This window comes from Ornithorhynchus anatinus, chromosome 1 (assembly GCF_004115215.2).
Source record: "Ornithorhynchus anatinus isolate Pmale09 chromosome 1, mOrnAna1.pri.v4, whole genome shotgun sequence".
Classification (NCBI taxonomy): Eukaryota; Metazoa; Chordata; class Mammalia; order Monotremata; family Ornithorhynchidae; genus Ornithorhynchus; species Ornithorhynchus anatinus.
The window spans coordinates 24941544-24961761 of record NC_041728.1 but is presented as its reverse complement, the minus strand read 5'-3'; the positions used below and the strand labels follow the sequence as shown (position 1 = coordinate 24961761).

Genomic DNA, 20218 nt, shown 5'->3' with positions numbered 1-20218 from the left:
TGAAAAAATAATAATGATAATAATAATGAATGTGGTATTTGTTAGGCATTCACTCTCTGCCAAGCTCTATACTAAGCACTGAGGTAGACTCAAGATAATCAGGTTGAGCAGAGTACTGGTCCCACTTGGGACTCCTAGTCTATAAGGGAGGGAGAGCAGGTTTTGAATTCCCATAGTAAACATGAAGAAACCGAGGCACAGAGAAAGTTAAGTGGCTTGCCCAGGGTCACACAGCAGGTAAGTGATGGAACTGACATTAGAACCCAGGTCCTCTGACTCCCAGGATCATGCTCTTTCCAATAGGCCATGATAGTTCCCTTCCACACTGCTAAGTTTTCATGGTGTCTTTAAAATAAAACCAGAGGCACTGGGACCCGGTGGAAATCGTAGGTTATCGATGGATTGTATGGTACTCCCTAACTCTGGGATAACAAAGGTCTGAATCATCCTGGTTCACGAACTCAGAAACCCTCAGGGAGCTGACATTTCTGCTTATACTATATTAGGCTGTGGACTCCTTCGGAAGTTCAAGAGAGAATGTCAGCAAGGCCCTGGAAATAAATCTCTCTGAGATCAGAAAGCCTGATTATCTAATTGAAACTGAACCCATTATGGAAAGCATTTTTGAAGGTCAAGGGATGGCGAACCATAGCCATAATACTCTGTGGTCTTCATAGAGGGCAGGAAGAAATGTTTTTCCAAAACACAAAAACCAAAAAACAACCACCTTACCTGGTGTGGAAAGTCTGAATCTAAATCCCCAATAAAGCTTTCTTCCCACAAAAAGAAACAAAACCTAACTGATTTACCCTTCCAAAAGCCCTGCCTTCAAACCAAGAGCAGGCGGCTGCACCCTACCTCAATTTCCTGTCCCAGAAGCCAAGATTCTTTGAACACACATCCCTCAGGCCGGACCCAGGTGTCTTCTCTGGTTTCCACGTTGTAATAGTAATCATATTGGTCCTGCAGCGTGAGCTTGATCCATGGGCCTTCGTTAGAAACTGTGGGAGAAAGGACACAGCTAACCCAGTGCAGGGGAACCTCAAGCTAAATTGCAGATTGCCCATCTGATAGAAAAATCAAGGCTAGGAAGTTACAGAGAGCACCAAACGTTCCAATACAAATGGAGTAAAATAGGTGACTTGGAACGAAGACCAGACAATGGCTTTGTTCCTGGAGCCAGTCTCACCCCCATATTATCTGGTAGCCCATGGGTTTGTTAAGGGAGGGAAGGCCACAGCAGTAGCTAGTGGTCAGGCTCCACTTCTGTCCTTCGACCCCATCATCTTTTTCTCCTTCTGATCCCCTGCCACCATCAGGGATGGCACACAGGATGCCACCCTGTTCTGGAGATTTGGGTCCTGGAAGTATGGGAATCTGCTTGCCTAATGAGTGGAGGTCAATGGGACCAATCTCCAGGATTTCTTGTTCTGGAAAGAGGGGAGCAGAGGGAAGAGGGACGCAATAGGATGGACTGGGAGATTGGGGAAGAAAAAGCCTGGCACACAGGGCTCTTCTCCTGGTGTACTTTTGGTCCCTTCAGGTGGAGGAAGGTTAGGGAAGTTTAGAAGCCACATACCTGTCACTCTGCCACACTCTCAGGCAGGTGATCATTTTAAACCCTAAAATAAAACTATCAAAGATTCGACCTTAGCAAAACTAGAAAAAAAAGAAAAAAAGAGTGCCACTGGCTTCTCCTTTTGGACCGGGAAGACTGTGGCTCTCATCCTTTAGCATCTCTTCAGGAGAACCTACTCATCACCAACTCTCTGGTTTCACACCGGAACCTGCGGTCTTACCTCCTTTGGACTTTTGCTCTTTGGCTTCAGAGAGGGCCTTGGCATATTTCTCAGCCTTCTCAGGAATCACTACACTGGAACAGAAGAGGGGAGACTGCAGCACCGCCAGGATTCGATGTGTTTCGTCTTTTTCCAAGCACTGGTTAACCTCAGTTGTCTTCGCAGCCCCTAGGGGACAAAGAAACGATTCTTATTGCAAGTACTTCCCATAGTGTACAAAGGCATCTGCTTCAGAGACACAACAGAATCCTTAAGTAGTGGACTTGGAAGAGTGGACGACTAGATCTCGACCATCTCACAGGTAAAGCCCAAGGAATAAGGAAGTCATTTTCCAATTTGGGGGCATGTCTAACAACATTAGATGTCAGCCACTCTGACATCTAGTTTGTGTGAACTACCGTTTCTGGAACCTTTTGACACTACTCTGCAACCATCACCCCAGATCCCCGCGAGCTCCCAATGTCTGAGTTCACAACCTGCTCTTGGGGAGGCCGGAGACTGCAGCTCCACTTTCCTGGGCTCACAAACTCTCTCTTAAGTAGGGCTTGCAAAAGCACAAGCATAGTAATTATCTGACAGTTCTTCTATCCATTTTTTCTACAAACACTTTTTTCTTTATTAAACAAGAACAACTAAATTCCTTGTTGTTGAAAAACCAAAAAGATCCTAATCTGCAGTGGCAGGATAGGGACATGGATCTTTTCAAGTTCCATAACATTTCTCTTTTGTTACACTGAGAAAGAGTTCAGGAAAGGCATTTAAAATAAACAAAAAGGACGAAAACACCAAGTTTTTTTGTGGGGAGGAAGGAGGGAGGGAGAAGTTCCTGGCATTTTGAGGGCAAGGTTAATCAAACAATGATATTTATTGAGCACTTACTGCGTGCAGAATACTGTACTAAGAGTATTTTACCTGCTAGAAGGTGGATAAAGGAAAAGATAAAAAGAGCATAGACATCCCAGAGTGTAACACTGTTATCCACACCACATCTATAAAAACCATTAACTGCTCTGATTGGAAGACATAATCTGACACGTTACAGATTAAGTACCCAAACGGCCATATTTCTCCCCCAGAATTTTTTTTAAAAAAGGAATTCTTCATTTCTGATGGTTTTATGTTCATGTCTCATTGGTTTCACCCCCAAACTCCCCCCATCTTTCCCAACTGCTAGAGAGACGTTAGAATTCTCCACAGTAGAAAAGTTCAGGTTGGAGAATTATACACATTTGTTCCATTCTAAGGCAATAAAAACCAGATGTATCTCAGAAGTGCTTGATATTTTGAAAATGCTTCCAAAATTTAAAGACACACTGGGGGAAGTAAGATGGGCCCTCTTTGTATTATGATTGTATTATTATGTAGAGAAGCAGCATGGTTTAATAGAGAGAGCATGGGCCCAGGAGTCAGAAGGAATCACGTTCTAATCCTGGCTCTGCCATATGTAGGCTGTGTGACCTAAGACAAGTGACTTGACTTCTCTGGGCCTCAGTTACCTCATCTGTAAAATGGGAATTAAGACTGGGAGGCTCAGGTGGGATAGGGACTGTGCCCAACCTGACTGTAGTGTGTGGCACATGTGCTTAACAAGTACTATAATAATTACTATTTGGAAAAATATCATATTTTTTGCAGGTTCCTCCTCTGCTGCCTGCTCTCAAACCATGGGAGTTCCTCAAGGCTCAGTGCTGGGTCCTTTCTCTTCTCTATCTACACCCATTCCCTTGGAGAACGCAATCACTCAGCTTCAACTACCACCTCAACAGAGATGATTCCTAAATCCACTTCTCCAGCCCAGAACCCTCTCCTTCCCTGCAGTTTCACATTTACTTCTGCCCACTTAGATGTCCCACTTACACCCCAAACTTAACATTTCCTTCAAGAGGTCTTCCATAACGAAGGTCTCATTCCTCCCACCTCCTCTCCCTTCTGCATTACCTATGCACTTGGATTTGTACCCTTTAAGAATTTGCTATTCACCCCATTCTCAGCCCCACAGCACTTGTATAACATATCCATAATTTATTTTAATGTCTGTCTCCTCCTCTATTCTGAAGTGTCTTGGGGGCAGGGAACAAGTCTACCAATTCTGTTTTACCACACTCTCCCAAAAGATTAGTACAATGCTCTGCATACAGTAAACACTCAATAAATGCAACTGACTGATATTAATTGGGTTGCTGATGCTGATAATATTTTAATATACTTTTCTTGTATATTGAACATGAGATTATCAAAAGTTATTTCACAGCAACCTGAGATTACTACACTACTTAGACTCAGGACAGGGGACCAAGCAGAGTTATACTAAACTGTTAAACATCTCAGAAAATCCTCTGCATTATGTGTTGCGGTAAAACTTTCTCTATAAATCCTCAACAGTAAAAACGGAAAGGATTTGCCTTAGTGTGCCTCGCTGGCATGAGTCAAGCAGGCTTAGAATGATAAAAAAAGGCTCAAAAATTGAAAGCATAGTAAACTTTTGTTGGAGAACACAAAATCGTAATTCATTTAAAATAATTTGGTAATGCAGCAAAACTAATATCCGCAGTCCAGTGTGGAATTAAGACGGCATAAGACAATCACCAAAGTCTCCGGAGATGAAGAGTGCCCATCATGCCTTCCACAGCAAGTGATGGCAGTCAGAAAGTCACAAGCCCCCCAAACCAAAGAGGTGAAAGCTTACATCTGGAGGCATTCTCCACATTCTTGTTGGCATCATTGACTGCTTCCTGGATCTCATCCAGCCAGAGAACTGCAGACTGATCATCAGAATCCTGCACAGAGGATTAGCAGAAAGAGGAAAAAAAAAATGAATGATTCACAGAACTGAGTAAACCCATCTCTCAAGGGTCTGAGTTGCAGGACTTATAGCTCATCATATCTTCAAGCACAAACCTTTGTTCAGTGTTAGTTATGGGATTTTCATCTTCAAAGTGAAGTGGTTAGGTATTTAATGGATACAAGAAACATTCCTCTTCCCTTTCTCCCCAACTGCAAGCACTGCCATCTGTATTTACCATGGGACCTTTGCTAACTGGACCAACAATTCTGAACTCATTAGAATTCCTGGAACCCAGAGAGGAAGATGGGGAGGGAACATCTCATTTTCTGGCGACGTGGCACTACATCTGGTCGACTGCTAACCACACTCTTAACTACAAAGCAAATCATGGTAAACACAAAGGTGATACTTTGTGCCTCTTCCTCAACTTCTAAATACTGTCCTTTAGCATGGAAGGAGCAAGGACCCAGGAGCCAGAGGATCTGGGTTCTAATCCCAGCTCTGCCATGAGACTGCTATATGACCTTGGGCAAGTCACTTACCTTCTCTGTGCCTCAGTTCCATCTGTAAGATGGGGATTCAGTACCTGTTCTTCCTCCTATTTAGACTGTGAGTGCCATGGGGGAAAGGGACTGTGTCTGACCTGATCATCCTGCATCTTCCCCAGAGCTCCAAACAGGGCTCGCCACATAGTAAGTGCTTAACAAATACTGCAAAATTATTATTATTAGAACTCCAAATTCACAGGCAGGTTGAACACTATGGATGCAAAATTTACAGAACCCTGTCCTGGTCCTTTAAAATTGTCTTTACTGAAGGGAGATGGGAAAGGATCTGATGACCCAGCAGAAAACAGAGCCCCTTGAACTTACTCAGGTTGAGTAGGGAAATGCAAAGAGGCTTTAACACTTGAGGTACTGGTTTCATGAGTTGCCTGGAGGGAGATGGTTGGGGGGAAAATAAAATCTGGTACTGTCTGCAAAGGCAATCAATTTCAGCATCATATGAGGCGTAGTAACTAGCAGATAAAGCATTACCCCAGGTTCAACTATCAACAAAACCCGACCATCAATTAAAAAAGAAACAAAACATACACTGATGGATTCACAACTTCAGTTCCAGAGGTTGTGCAACAATTGGACTACATTGATTGAGCGCCTATTCTCCATGTGTTTGGGAAAGTCGCACAGGACAGGCTTGCTGCGCACAATTGATTGTGTGTACAGACACACCCACACTCAAACGTGGACAGCAGAAGGGCAAAAATAAGGACATTCGTTCATTCCATTATATTTATTGAGCAATTACTGTGTGCAAAACACTGTACTAAGCACGTGACAGAGTACAAAATAACAATAAAGAGACACATTTCCTGCCCACCAAGAGCTTACAATCTAGAGGGCATTGGTGAAACAAGCAGCTGTCAGGTTAATAGGACTCAGCCGGGCTAAACATCAGATGGAATTAATGCTACTACACATTGCAAAGTGCCATTGGCAGTTCCCTCATCTGTAAAATGGGGATTAAGACTGTGAGCCCCTTGTAGGATAGGGACTGTGACCAACCTGATGTGCTTTTATCTATCCCAGTGCTTAGTACAGTGCCTGGCATGTAATATGCACTAAAATACCACAATTATTATGATGATTATTGGCTCTTGTATGTCAGAGGTCAAATGAAGAGCAAAACTACAAGTCACAAAAAGACTATGGATGAGGAATTCACATCTTTCTGGATAAGGACTCTGTTTCATATAGGCACCTTCTGTCCCAATATAAGACCCAGGTTTTAGCAGGTTTAACTAAGCAGCATAGCTTAGTGGATAGAGCACGGGCCTGGGAGTCAGAAGGACCTGGGTTCTAATCTTGGCTCCTCCATATGTCTGCTCTGTGACCAAGGGCAAGTCACTTAACTTCTCTGGGCCTCAGATACCTCATCTGTAAAATGGGAATTAATAATAATGATAATAATAATAATAATGATGGCATTTGCTAAGCACTTACCGTGTGCCAAGCACTGTTCTAATCGCTGGGGGAGATACAAGGTAATCAGGTTGTCACGTGGGGCTCACAGTCTTAATCCCCATTTTACAGATGAGAGAACTGGGGCACAAAGAAGTTAAGTGACTTGCCCGAAGTCACACAGCTGACAAGTGGCTGAGCTAGGATTAGAACCTGTGACGGTTGATTACCAAGCTCGTGATCTTTCCACTAAGCCATGCTGCTTCTCTTAAGAAGAGTGTGAGCCCCATGTGGGACAGGACTATATACAACCTGAATAAGTTGTATCTATCCCAGGGATTTGGAAGATGGCAGTGGTAAACCACTTCTGTATTTTTACCAAGAAAACTATGGATACACCACCGGAACGATGGCAGATGGAGGTGGGGCATTCTGAGAAAGATATGTCAATGGAATCACTATGAGTGGGAAATGATTCAACAGTATAAGACAAGGCAAGACATCCCAGCACTTTGAATGGTAAGTACTTTACAAGGACCATTATTATTGTTTTTTCATCATTATTATTATTTAGCCTGAAAGGTGGAGTAGTTCAGGAGCAGAATCAAGCAGGACCAATATTATGAGACTTGAGTGTTTGGTGGCAAGAGTTTTGAATACTGAAGCTTTTGAATGCAAAGACGTTTGGCAATTTCACAGTTAATGTTTTTATCATTTGTCTTTGACAGTGAAACCACTAGGATCTGGTGAATATTTCATCACAAAGGGAAATCTCAGTAGCTCAGTAGAGATTTCTCAATGCACTGGAAATCCTCGAAGAATCTGTGGATCGGTGTCTTCTAACTTCTTTATTAAGCTTAGGTCAACCTGAATCAAAATCTTATTGCTGTTCATCAAGTCCATCACTACCTTGTTTCCTCTCTTACCTTCCTCAATTCATCATCATCATCATCATCATCAATGGTATTTGAAGTCTCACTATATGCAGAACACTATTTACTAAGCGCTTGGTAGACTGCAATAAAACAGAGTTGGCAGACACATTCCTTGCCCACAATGAGTCTAGAGGGAGAGATTCACTTCTATCTAGAGTTTACAAGGGATCTTGATATTTTTGAAGGCAGCATGTTAGAATGCTTACAATTAATTCAACCACTGCAGAAATAAAATTCCAACTAAAGAAACTTGCAGTCCCCCTAAGACAAATGAATCGGTTCTTAAAGATCTTCAAACCTCTCAACTTTACATTTTAAAAATGGTCACTTTGAGAACTGAGAATTAAAAAGCACAAAATGAACTGGTCAGGCTGGAGGTGAAGGTGGAGAGGGAGAAAGAAAGAAGAGTAACCACAATCCAACAGAATGTGTTCCATTGTAGGGTTGAACCTAAACAAATAATTTTGGAATCAGGAAGTCAACATAGGGTGAATTACAAGAACTTCATGAGTAACGGATAAACCTGGATTCAGCACTGCAGGTAAAAGTGAAACGGGCCAAATGAAAGACAAGCTGTAGTAAGCTAATCCACCTAGTTAAGGTATTTATTAAGCACTTACTACGTCCCACGCCCTGGGGTAGATACAAGGTAATCATATTAGATACAGTTTAAATAGCTGTCACTGCCAGTGCTTTCCTCTACTTCTTTTTGGTGTTTTCAGCTCACTAAATAATAAAAAAATGGCTTATTCCCCAACCTTCCTCTTGGTCAAAGAGACTGAAGAGTTAAAACTATTTTCTTTTTCCACAGAGCAACTTAATCTCTTCCTTGTTAGCCAGCAGCTAAAACTGAGTCATACATATTTACAGATTCAGATGTGTCACACCCCACTGCCCTACAAGACAAAGAACTAGCCTTCAATCCAGTGTGCACAGGCACACAGAACATACTTAGATCATCAAAGCCCTGGGACTTCTGCAAAAATGTGAGGTCAAAGACAGCCCGCCACATTCATTGAGAGGCAAAAATCGCTTCAAAACTGGACTGGAGTCATCACAATGAAGACTCTAGTATTGGCAACAACCGGACTGTTTTTATTGTCCGCTGGTCTTGGTCAAAAAGGTAAGTTGCTCCTTGAATTGTGGTAACAGAGGAGAGGGAAAGGGGCTAGTTTAGACTCAAACTAGAACAGACATTTGAGTCGGGTGTAAAGAAATCCTCTCTGGGCTGTAACACTGAACGGCAAAGTCTTGGGACAGAAAAATATTTCAGTCTGCTGTAAAGTGTTGAGGGAAAAAAAACAGAAAAAAGTATTTTAGCCTGTTTCCTCAGTCCAAAAGCAATGAAAAAGTACATATGCTTAGGGGTTTGAGGGCCAAAATGTACTGCATTGGAAGTGACTAAACCTAGGCTGGAACTTGCTAAGGGCATTTTCAGGTTTTAAAGACTTAGTGTATTAATAATATTTTTGTTTCTTGATTGTTAACATCTTGAGATTCCAGCACCAGATTTTAAAATAAGGACTTTCCTATACTGATTGTTCGCCCTGAACATAAAATAGTAAATTCTGCCAGGACGCATTTTGGCTAGACTATTCAAAGACATGCATCAGTCAGCACATGGCACAACATGGTGAAGGGACAAGAGATTGGGTATGCGCAAGCAGTGTCAAGCACAGTGTGAGGAAATAAGGGGTTCCTCCTCAGCGTGAGGGTCTTCGATAACACAACTTCAGCATTAAAGGAGAACCAACCAATTGTACTTAATCCTGACTTATGTTTGTTTTTTTTTATGAGTTGGGAAAGGCACGGAGGGAAGAAGAGAGGAAAGAAGAGTTGTTAGGATGATCCACAAATCTGCCTAGCCCGTTCTTTCCTCATGACATAACCTGTGTTTTCAGGAGAGAGCAAACGAAATGTTGTGATCTTCCAAGACGGACATCCACCTTGATTACCTATGTTCTTTCAAAATATGGCAGCATCAGTGACTTTGTACCATTTTAAACAAAACTCCCAGAGCCTTGACTCCACTTCCAACTAGTAAGAACTAGAATTTCAAGTATTGCTCCAAATCTGAGCCTAAGAGAGCACAACAGCTCCAAGCCCTTTCAGACAGTCCCATCCCACACAAGCACATCATTTTGAGTGAACCCACTAATGAAGGGGGCTATTTTTTTTTTAAACGAAGTAGCCACATGGTCTCCCCCCCCTTTTGCATTTGAGGAACTTTCCCCAGGTGACCCCCAAATGTCACTAAACTTTAAACTCTAGCCTTACCATTACATGTAGCACTCAAAATGGGCCCTTTAAAGAAAAATCAGATCCCCTTGTTGCCCATTTTGAAAAGGGGGAAAAATAAAAAGAGTCACCGCTATTGGAATCGATCTAGATGGAATGATTGGCACAATAGTTAAGCCAGCTTTCAATTAGTGCAATTACTATATATTCATAAAGATTTTAGTAATCATCATCATGACTAACCATAGGAATGTGTCCCAGATTAACTCTTCTGCGAATCGAGTGCCTGGGTGAGATCAAGGCTCAACAGATCACCTGCTCATGAATGCAGAGGTCTCCTAAATTGAGCCTTGAATAACATTTTCACCACCAAAAGTTGGAATTTAACTAAGGTCCAAAGTGAAAAAACCAGGCAGTTGCTTTTCCAGTCTTCAAAAGGTTAAGTTTTAGAAAGCCCAATTGAAAATTATCATTCCCCATGTCACCGGGAAAATGGAGAAACCATGACATATAAGAGAATGAATGGAGAAACCATGACATATAAGAGAAGGTTGGCGTTAAGGTCACATACCAGAGTTAGGTGTTAGAGTTAGTTTGGTGGTGCCCATCTCTAGTCATTATAACCACAACATCAATGGGGGCACTCCAATTCCACTTCATTTTGCATTTTAATTTTTTTATACATGGCACTTAAGCATTTATTCAGCCAAGCACTGTGTTAAGCACTGGAGTATACACAAGAGAAGCATATCAGACTCCAAACCTAACCTCATCTTAGCGAGACATATGGCCTAACGGAAATCATCTGGGACTGGGAATCAGGAGACCTGTGTCCTAATAGCAGCTCGGCCACCATCTACTGTGAGACCTTAAGCTAGTCACATTCTCTTTCTCAGTTTTTTCACCTGTAAAATGAAGATTAAAATCCCTTCTCTCTTCTTAGATTGTGAACTCTGTATAGGACAGAGACTAATCTTATTATCTTGTATCTATCCTGATGCTTAGCCCAGTGCTGACATACAAGTGCCTAATGGATACCTTACTATCAATCATGATACTAGGTAGTGAGAGTGAGTATCTTATTCCCATTTTACAGAAGGGAAAACTGAGGCCCAAAGAGTTTAAGAGACTTGCTCAGGTCACCCGGCAGGCCGCCTGGGAATTTTGTCGAGGAGGGGGAGTTTCGGCCCTGCCTCCAGGGCTCTTTGCTACACTTCAGTGCCATTCATTCAGAAAGGGGCCGCGGAGAATCACTCCACCTCCTTCCCTCCCTGCCCACCAAGTGCACAGCTCCCCAGTCACAGCCCTGGAGTCTGCTTGGAAGACCAGGTCAGCATAGCCCTGCCAAAGAGTCTGCTGGGGGTCTGGACCAGCTCCTGGCCTGGGGGGTTCCCTGGGTGGGTGAGCTCCATCTGAGCTTTCCAAGGACTGTGATGCTCAAGTTGTGGAGAGGTGGGGGGAGCTTGGGACTTTTGGTGAACTCCGCTCCTTAGAATTCAGAATGCAGGTGCTTCCCAGAGCAACTGATGATGATCATCATGGGGGCTATTGCAGTGCCTCTCTGCTCTCTCATCCCCGCTCGCCACATTTCTGCTGGGGCACCAAGTGTAACCAGAGTAGTGGGGGCCAAGGTGAACCGCCCCGCAGAATGCCGGCGGTAGCCCTTTGCAAGCAGGACTCATTTTCGGCTGGAGTGACGGCAGCCCAGCATCAGTGCTGTAAGCTGGCTGAAGGGACTCCCTGGTGAGGATGAGGTTGAGACCCATGCAGGCTGTGGGCTGAGCCCCGTGGTCCCAAGGCTCAGGGTGGGGTGGGGAAAGCTGAGTCCATCACCCAGCCAGCCTGGCCACCGACCCAAACCATCTTCTGGCACTGCTCCCTCAACTCAGTTTACGCCATCTGGACTGTGAGAGAGGTTGCTGTAACCATAGAGAAAGAAACATTACTCACCTCCAAACTATAGCCAAAGGCGACCTGAAGAATCTTGGTTTCCTGACCACCAATTTGGAAGATCTCACACCCCAAAGTGTTTTTTCAAATGGGTGGGTTTTTCCTTACTTCCCAGAGGCAAGCATGCTTTCAAACGCAGCTATTGCTTCTTAAGGTAATTCAAAAGCCTAAGAAATCTATTATTGAACATAGTAAAGATGAATTTAAGTAAATTGAGAAGCAGCATTGCCTAATGGATAGAGCATGGGCCTGGGAGCCAGAGGAAGGACGTGGGTTCTAATCCTGGCTCTGCCACTTATCTGCTGGGTGACCCTGGGAGTCACTTAACTTCTCTGTGCCTTGTTACCTCATCTGCCTTGAGAACACAGTAGATGCTCAATAAATATGATTGATTAAGACTGTGAGCCCCATGTGGGACATAGACTGTATCTATCCTGATTAGTTTTTATCTGCAGTGCTTAGTACAGTGCTTAGCACATAGTAAGCAATTAAATACCAAACGAAAAACCAAACAAAACTGAATTTCAACAGGTTGGTCAACGTGGCACCCCTTGGATTTTTGTGCGATTCCGACCATTCACAATCCCATAGATGAGAACTCCCTGAGCGGGTAAACACTACCTTCATGCCAGAAACCAACAACAGCCTCCACAGATACTGGCCAGGAAGTGACTCACCAGACTTTCTTTTGTGGACCTCAGGACAGAGACTTTGTTCTTAAACTGACAAACGTGAAAGAACTTTCATTTCCAAATTTGTTACAACTGAGTAATTCTCTAACCACTTTCAAACTATGACTAGCCACTTCTTCCTTCAGCGTGGCAGTTCACCATGTCTCAATAACAGAGTTGTCTTTCAGTTCCAATTGTAACCATGGGGGGGAGGGTCACACTAACAATCTCTTGCCCGCTGTACCCATAGAAATAAGCGTTTAATACAGTGCTCTGCACACAGTAAGCACTCAATAAATACGATTGAATTGAATGAATGAAAAAATATATCTTTTCTGGCTCCTAGCCATTAGGGCGACCATTGGTCGGTCACCAGTGGTTAAGAGGGGAAAGGTATGACCTACCACCATCAGGAGCTATGCTTGAATTAATTTATTGCAGTGGTAAGGTTTTTCTCAGAGCAATCCACACTCTCTGGCCTGGTCTCTCTGTGCCCAGAGGCACACACTGCAAGGTGGTAGGGGGGAGTACGGGTGCAGTCTGTGGTTACAGGACAGAGTAGCTAAGACCTCAACAGCAGCCAGCATCACTGTGTCCTCAAGAGTAATGTATAATTATGAAGTGCTATTCATTTCTGCTTTTGAGGAAATACAAAAATCCCAAATGACACATCACGACCAAGTTTCTGGTGCCCTATTTTAGAACAGACACTCTCGGAAGCTGTGTGGTCTAGTGGATAAAGCACAGGCCTGGGAGCCAGAAGGACCTGGCTCAGCACTTGACCACTGTGTAAATTTGGGCAAGTTGCTTAACTTCTCTTTGCCTCAGTTACCTCATCTGTAAAATGAGGATTAAGGCAGTGAGTCCTGTGTGGGACAGGGACTGTGTCTAACTCAAGTACCCCGTATCTACCCCAGGACTTAGTACAGTGCCTGGTGCATAGTTAGTGCTTAACAAATACTACACTTATTATTATTACCTTCCCCCTTCAATAGGAAACTGTCTTTGTACGGATACATCACCGTCAGGACTGTGAGTCTCACATTGGCCTTCTCAGTCTCTCTCTCTCTCTCTTTTTCTTCTCCTCACCCGCTCCACCCCTCCGCCAACATACATGTTAATTTAATCATCGAGAGCATCTTTGAGTATGAAGGACAAGTGTATATAAAATTCTGAAGGAGTGAGCTGGGAGGCAAGAGAAAATAAATCCAAAAAGAAGAAAATCTTGATTTCTGCCCTTTCACTTAATTGCGGGATACCGCAGGGAGGGGCAAGAAAAATGAAACAAAGTCTGACATGCACCCCTCCCCAGAGCTCTGCATGCCTTCAGAAGCACTACATATGAGGAGAGCCATGAGAGCACTTGAGGCAACCCAGAAAAAGGTACCTAAAATAAGCAGGGAGCAGGAGAAGTTTTGTTTATGGATGGACTGAAAAGATCCAGACCCTTGAGTGCGGAAAGAAGAAGGCCCAAGGGGATAGAGCTTGGACCATCAGTCCGAACAGCCTGTGCTGTCTACAGCTAGCGCTTAACACAGTGCTTGGCACATAGTAAGTGCTTAACAAGTAGCTGCATTACTACCAGTCTACATGGAGTGGTTGTATCCCAGATCTCCCACGAAGATAATGAGGAAGGCCACACTGCAGTTTGCAGGTGGTGGATTCAAAACAAATGCAAAGGTGAACTTTGGGTACAGAGGGTAGGCGGAACCACATCTGCTTCCACAGGAATGACTGTGCAGTCAGAAAGGGTCCATTGGTTCGATAAAGGCTTGGATAAATTCATAGATAACCGATATGATGAGTTATTAGAATAGGGGCGATTTTGGGGTGTTTGGTCCATCTCCAAACCCGCTGGTGTCTTTAAGAAGGGCAACCGCCTCGCTGCTCCTTCAAGCACCCTTGAGTGCCCCTCCTGGAGACCCAAATCTGGGCAAAGCGAGCCCTTGGTTCGAGCGAGCTGGGCAGTTACCGGGGTCCCGGCTTGGAGGCGTGCCTGCGTTGGAGAGAATTTACCAGTTTAACACACGTATCCTCTTTAAATTGTAGGGGCGGAACGGGACACTGCTAACCCTGCCAAGCCTACTCCCTTCCTTAAGACCTTCCGAGGGGCCCCTCAAGATGTCTACGAGGACATCCCCCTGTCGGTAATAGAGGGCTGGACGAGTGCCACGCTTACTAAAGGGTGCTCCGGGGAGACGACAGACGGGGCATCTCTCCGAGTGAACAATGCCACCCTGGGATACCTCACCAGCTCCTTAAGCACCAAGCTGATCCCTACCGTCTACATAATGGTCTTCGCCCTGGGGGTGCCAGCCAACGCCGTGACCCTGTGGATGCTGCTCTTCCAAAGCGGATCCGTCAGCGTGACCATCTTCTACACCAACCTGGCCGTCGCTGACTTCCTCTTCTGTCTCACGCTGCCCTTCAAGATCTCCTACCACCTCAACGGGAACAACTGGCTCTTCGGGGAGGCCATGTGCCGGGCCACGACCGTCATCTTCTATGGCAACATGTACTGCTCCATCCTGCTCCTGGCCTGCATCAGCCTCAGCCGGTACCTGGCGGTCGTTCACCCCTTCCTCTACCGCAGGCTCCCCAGGCGCCACTACGCCATCCTGGCCTGTGGCCTGGTGTGGCTCACGGTCTTCCTGTACATGCTGCCGTTCTTCATCCTGAAGCAAGAGTACCATCTGGAGCAGCTGGGGATCTTCACCTGCCACGACGTGCACAACACCTGCGAGACCATCTCCCCCTTCCAGTTCTACTACTTCATCTCTCTGGCAGTGTTTGGGTTCCTCGTGCCCCTCGGTGTCATTGTCTTCTGCTACGTCACCATCGTTCGGTCGCTCAAAGCCTATGACCAAAAGTGGTTCTGGTACGTGAAAGTGAGTCTCCTGATCCTCTCGATATTTGCCATCTGCTTCACTCCAAGCAACATGATCCTGATCGCGCACCACGCCAACTACTATTACAACAACATGGACGACTTGTACGTCTTCTATCTTGTGGCCTTGTGCCTGGGCAGTCTGAACAGCTGCCTCGACCCATTCCTCTACTTTCTCATGTCGAAGATCACAGACCATTCGAGTTCTTACCTTACGACGGTCAAGACAGCCAGAGAACAGTGAGGGACAGGCACCCGCCTGAATGCACTCCTATGCTAAAGAGATGAAGAAAACGAGTCTCCTAAACTCCGAGCTTTAGGACCTACTCAGAACGTGTCTGCAACTGGGAGGCCAAATGTAAGACTGACATTTTGCTAGATAAATGCTTTAGGGTACTTAACTTTAAGTACCGTTAGTGCCACTGGGCCCCCTGAAGGATTGATTTCTCATCTTGTTTCAGATTCCCCGCAAAACATACACCACACTAAAAGTTCCGAAGAAGGATAACTCAACAGACAGTGGACAGCCTGGTCGTTAGAAGGGAGCATTCCCATGGCCCTTGAGGAAGTGGGTGGTGATCTACAGTTGGCTGTCGGACGCTATCCCACCCGAAACGGTCTGCTCCGCCCACCCTGGTTCCTCTTTTGGCCAAAGGGCTCATTACCACACATTTTCCAAGGTAGCCCAAAACTGAGTTCTTCCTCCCACAGTTCTCAGTAAGCAGCTTAATTTAGGAAGGAGATGAGAGATTTGGAGGAACAGAAAAAATACACCCTGACCCCTGCAATCCAGGATCAAAAACAAAAAATCAGAATGGGCTGATGGGAAACAGGTGACAGGCCAGTGTGAAGGTTAATTACAGTATCCTTTGGTTTGACTTCTTTTTTTTAATGTGGTATTTGTTAAGCGCTTATTGTGTGAAAAATACTGTTCAAAGTGCTGGGGGAGTTACAAGTGAACTAGGTTGGACAAAGTCACTATTCCGCATGAGTCTCGTAGTCTAAGTAGGAGGGAGATTAGGAGAACTGAGGCACAGAGAAGTGAAGTGATTGCCAAAGGTCACATAGCAAGGAATTGGAAGAACTGGGATTAGAACCCAGGTCTTCTGACTCCCAGGCCCATGCTCCTTCCACTGAATGGAGATTTGTTGGGGAAAGACCTGGCAGGCTTCACTGCAGGTGATTGTGTTGTCTCAGTCACCTGACAGAAGGAACAGGAGGGCAGAGTCTGGATAGAATCTGGGGGTTGAAGGTGGGATGAAGAAATTGCAAATTAAGCCAGTCAAACACAACTTTGCAGGTCTATGAACTTTAAAGCCTTCATAAAGCGGCAGTGGTGTACCTACAACTTCTATGTATTATGTATCAATAATTAAAGATTAGCCATTCATTTTCCACTACCTTGTTTGTTATTGTTTGCTTGTTAATGAACATATTAATGAAGTCTGTGAATAGAATCCATTTATTTCACCTGATTAAAGTAATGGTGTTCAGTTCAATGTGTCTGCATGTAGGTAGACTTTGGCGACACAAAGGTAAATTTCATTACAGAAGACAAAGACAACTATATACATACCTATGCCCACAAATGAGAATTTGTGAATAGAAGATGAGCAAATAAGATTATGATAATTTTTGTGGGAGCAAGAAACTGTTTAAATAAAATTAAGAGTTATTACCGGTGAGTGATTTTGGAATAGATACTCTTTAAAGCGGCGCAATAATCTGAATTTGTCAGAACACCTTAACTTTCCACCCAATTTATGCCCTCTCTATGACTTTCTCATCACTGTAGACAGCACTACCATCCTCCCTTTCTCACAAGGCCATAACCTTGGTGCTATCCTTGACTCATCTCTCTCATTCAACCCACATATTCAATCTGTCTCCCAATCCTGTCGGTTCAACCTTTAAGACATCACTAATATCCACCCTTTTCTCTCCATCCAAACTGCTACCACGTTAATCCAAGCACTTATCCTACCCCACTTTGATTACTATATCATCCTCCTTGTTGACCTCCCTGCCTCCTGTCTCCTGCCACTCCAGTTCATATTTCACTCTACTACCCAGATATTTTTTCCACAGAAATGTTCAGTTCACGTTTCCCCACTCCTCAAGGTGTTGTGCATCCACCTCCACATCAAACAGAAATTCCTTACCATTATCAGCTTTAAAGCACTCAGTCACCTTGCCCTTCCTCCTTCATTTCCTACTACAACTCAACCCGTGCACTTGGCTCCTCTAATGCCCATCTAACTCACTGTACTCTCATCTACTTCGCTGCCGATCTCTTGCTCACATCCTGCTTCTGGCCTGAAATGCCCTCCCTCTTCATATTCGAAAGACTTGCACTCTTCCTACCTTCAAAGCCTTATTTGAAGGCATACCTTCCCTAAGAAGGCTTCCCTGAATAGGACCTTATTTCATCTTCTCCCCACTCTTGAATTGCCCCTGTACTTGAATTTGCATCCTTTTTTCACCTCTCCCTCAGCCACTTATCTATAGATTTGTAATTTATTTATATTAATGTTTGTCTTCCCCTCTAGACTATAAGCTCATTGTGAGCTGGGAACATGTGTACCAACTCTGTTCTACTGTACTCTCCCAAGTGCTTATTACAGTGCTCTGCACACAGTAAGAGCTCAATACACATGATTGACTCATTGATCTGGGAAGCACCTTACTTTAAGGAATACAATCCTTATTGCGACAGGCTCAGTAACCATTGTTCTGCACATTCTTTTGAACTACCAATAAAGGAATAAAACAACCCACCTGTGCTCCATAAAGCTGATGTATTTGCTACGGAAATACAAAGTTTTCTGAACTAGAGATACAGAGATTAACTGTGTTACCAGTTTTTACTGCAATGCCTAATTTTAAATATTTGGACAATGGAAGCTGTTTTTCCAATAGCATACATGCATTTCGCAATGGTGTACACAATTGTAAACACATAATACACACACACACACACACACACAGCCTCCCACACATTGCTCAGGATTCGGATCTTCTGACTCCCAGACTTGTGCTCTTTTCACTAGGCCACCCTAGGCTTGGAGGATTACCAAAGACCACCCACATCTCCAGGAGGATAGACAAAATTACTTACAAATAACCAGAGCAGAAAGACTGGGGAAAAGAGGACACTGACATTGTCTGTTAACTCCCATCATGAGTTTGGAAGAATGAGACCAAATAATCATGGTTCCAGACACTATAAAGGCAGCTACTGCAGTTTGGCCCTTTCATAGAGAATACTATTCAAGTGTCAATAGACTCTTACTGACATTTCTCCGATATTAGCTATCACTGCCCACCTCCTTGCCCAATCCCAACTCAGATACTTGTAGGCTTCACTGGCACACCCAAAACATGAACAGAAATAAAAACAGCAAAAAGATGACTTGACTTCTAAAAAGGGGCAATGTGTGAAAAGTAGGCAGTCAGTCAGTGGGAATTCCTGCCTTCTTCCTACCTGGATTTTCTGAGTTTTGGAATATTGCAGGATATCCTGGTAATGCCTGGCATTGGTAGAAATTACATTTTGCAGCTTGGCTGAAGGTAACAGCAGCGCGTCTACAGTTTTCCCAGGATCCCCATTGTCAATGGCTTCATTAATGTGCCCAATGGCCACAAATCCTGTGGAAGAGAGAGCAGAGTGGAGTTCGACTGAGAATTGAAGACCAGTCACCATTTGTTATGAATCAGAGAGGATGATCTTGGATAAAGACCTAATAATCACATGCTATGTGTAGAATTATGTCTCAAACTACTACCCTCTCCCATAACCCAAAGACCACCACAAAACTGATGAGACTTAAAAGGTAGAGAAGTCATTTTCCCATATCATCCAAAGGTTATTTCTTTCCAAAAGGTTGTTACATTCCCTGGCACATATAACAGGGCATCTTTCCTGAAGAATGAAATCAGAATATTTCTGCATATAACCGTGTCACAAAAGCACTAAATCATCTTAATCGCCTAAAACAGGCCTGCAAAGCTGCATCCCACTCAACATTTAAGGGATTTGATCTTCTGCCCTTCCCTAGATTGACTGAATTCTAGCTAAAGAGCAAAAAATCTTGCATATATGTTACAGATAGAAGTTCATTCTCTTCTTTGATAGGCATTACATTATTTCAATCACAGCTGTTATCATGCCATCTAGCCAAACCCATATTTTAGAGGCCAAGGAACAATTTGTCTCATTCTCCCAATACCAACTCCAGGGCATTGATCAGAGTCCCTTTGTTCCAGCCAAGCCAAAGGCCAGTTCTTAAGGAATAAAGCACATTCTGAATTGCTGTAATCACCTGGGACAGAGCGCATTCCAACCAGCTGCTGACTGAGATAACTTGGTTGCTGGCTTGGGTTTTTTTGGTGCATTTCTAAAAGCCTGAACTTGTGAGGTCATAGTAACGTGACCTCATAGGGGCAGTCAGATCTACCCAGAAGGCCCCTGATTCACATCAGGCCTCCAGTTGTGTCTATTTGAAATGGTGCCTAGAGTACAATGGCCAAGTATTCTGTAAATAGGCACCTTTTATTTTGAAAGCAGCCTCTGCCAAATGGCTAGAAATCTTCTTTTCAAAGACTCTAATGGGGAAAGGTATCTTTCCTGAGAGAGATAAACTGGCACCCTCAACAGAATTCTTTATAAATGCTTTTCCATTACATTCAGGTCTTCCCCTTTGAGACCAAACATTTACTGTTAGAGGCTTGCCTTGTTTACAGAAATGAAATCTCCTGTTAACATGGGGTCACCAATGACTTTTCAAATCCTTCAAAAAAATACAGACCTCTTTCATGTGAGCAACTATAAAGTGTCTTTCGATAATAATTCATAATAATAGTTATAATACTTAAGTGCTTACTATCTGCCAAGCACTCACAGTATTAAGCACTGGGGTAGATTAGGGAAGCAGCATGGTGCACTGGAAAGAGCTTGGGCTTGGGAGTCAGAGGTCATGGGTTCGAATCCCG

General features: G+C 44.0%; 2 protein-coding genes across 4 annotated transcripts in view; one reads left to right on the top strand and one right to left on the bottom strand.

Annotated features, from left to right (window-relative positions):
* The window catches only part of IQGAP2 (IQ motif containing GTPase activating protein 2), a 228834-nt gene that overhangs the window by 54459 nt on the left and 154157 nt on the right, over positions 1–20218 (bottom strand). For 2 of the 3 annotated variants that reach the window (XM_029060686.1, XM_029060694.2), the window contains 4 exons: positions 18711–18874; positions 4486–4576; positions 1800–1967; positions 859–1001 (listed from right to left, as the gene is read on the bottom strand). In XM_029060686.1, the coding sequence (XP_028916519.1) occupies positions 859–1001; positions 1800–1967; positions 4486–4576; positions 18711–18874 (566 nt within the window). Of the gene's footprint in view, positions 1–858; positions 1002–1799; positions 1968–4485; positions 4577–18710; positions 18875–19548; positions 19611–20218 lie in introns of those variants that run through there. The other variant, XM_039911329.1, reaches the window with a different exon arrangement.
* F2RL2 (coagulation factor II thrombin receptor like 2) lies at positions 8358–16911 on the top strand. Its single transcript, XM_003428197.3, has 2 exons — positions 8358–8603; positions 14389–16911. Exons 1-2 carry the CDS (start codon positions 8540–8542, stop codon positions 15468–15470), a joined length of 1146 nt encoding a protein of 381 aa, XP_003428245.1. The 5' UTR covers positions 8358–8539; the 3' UTR covers positions 15471–16911.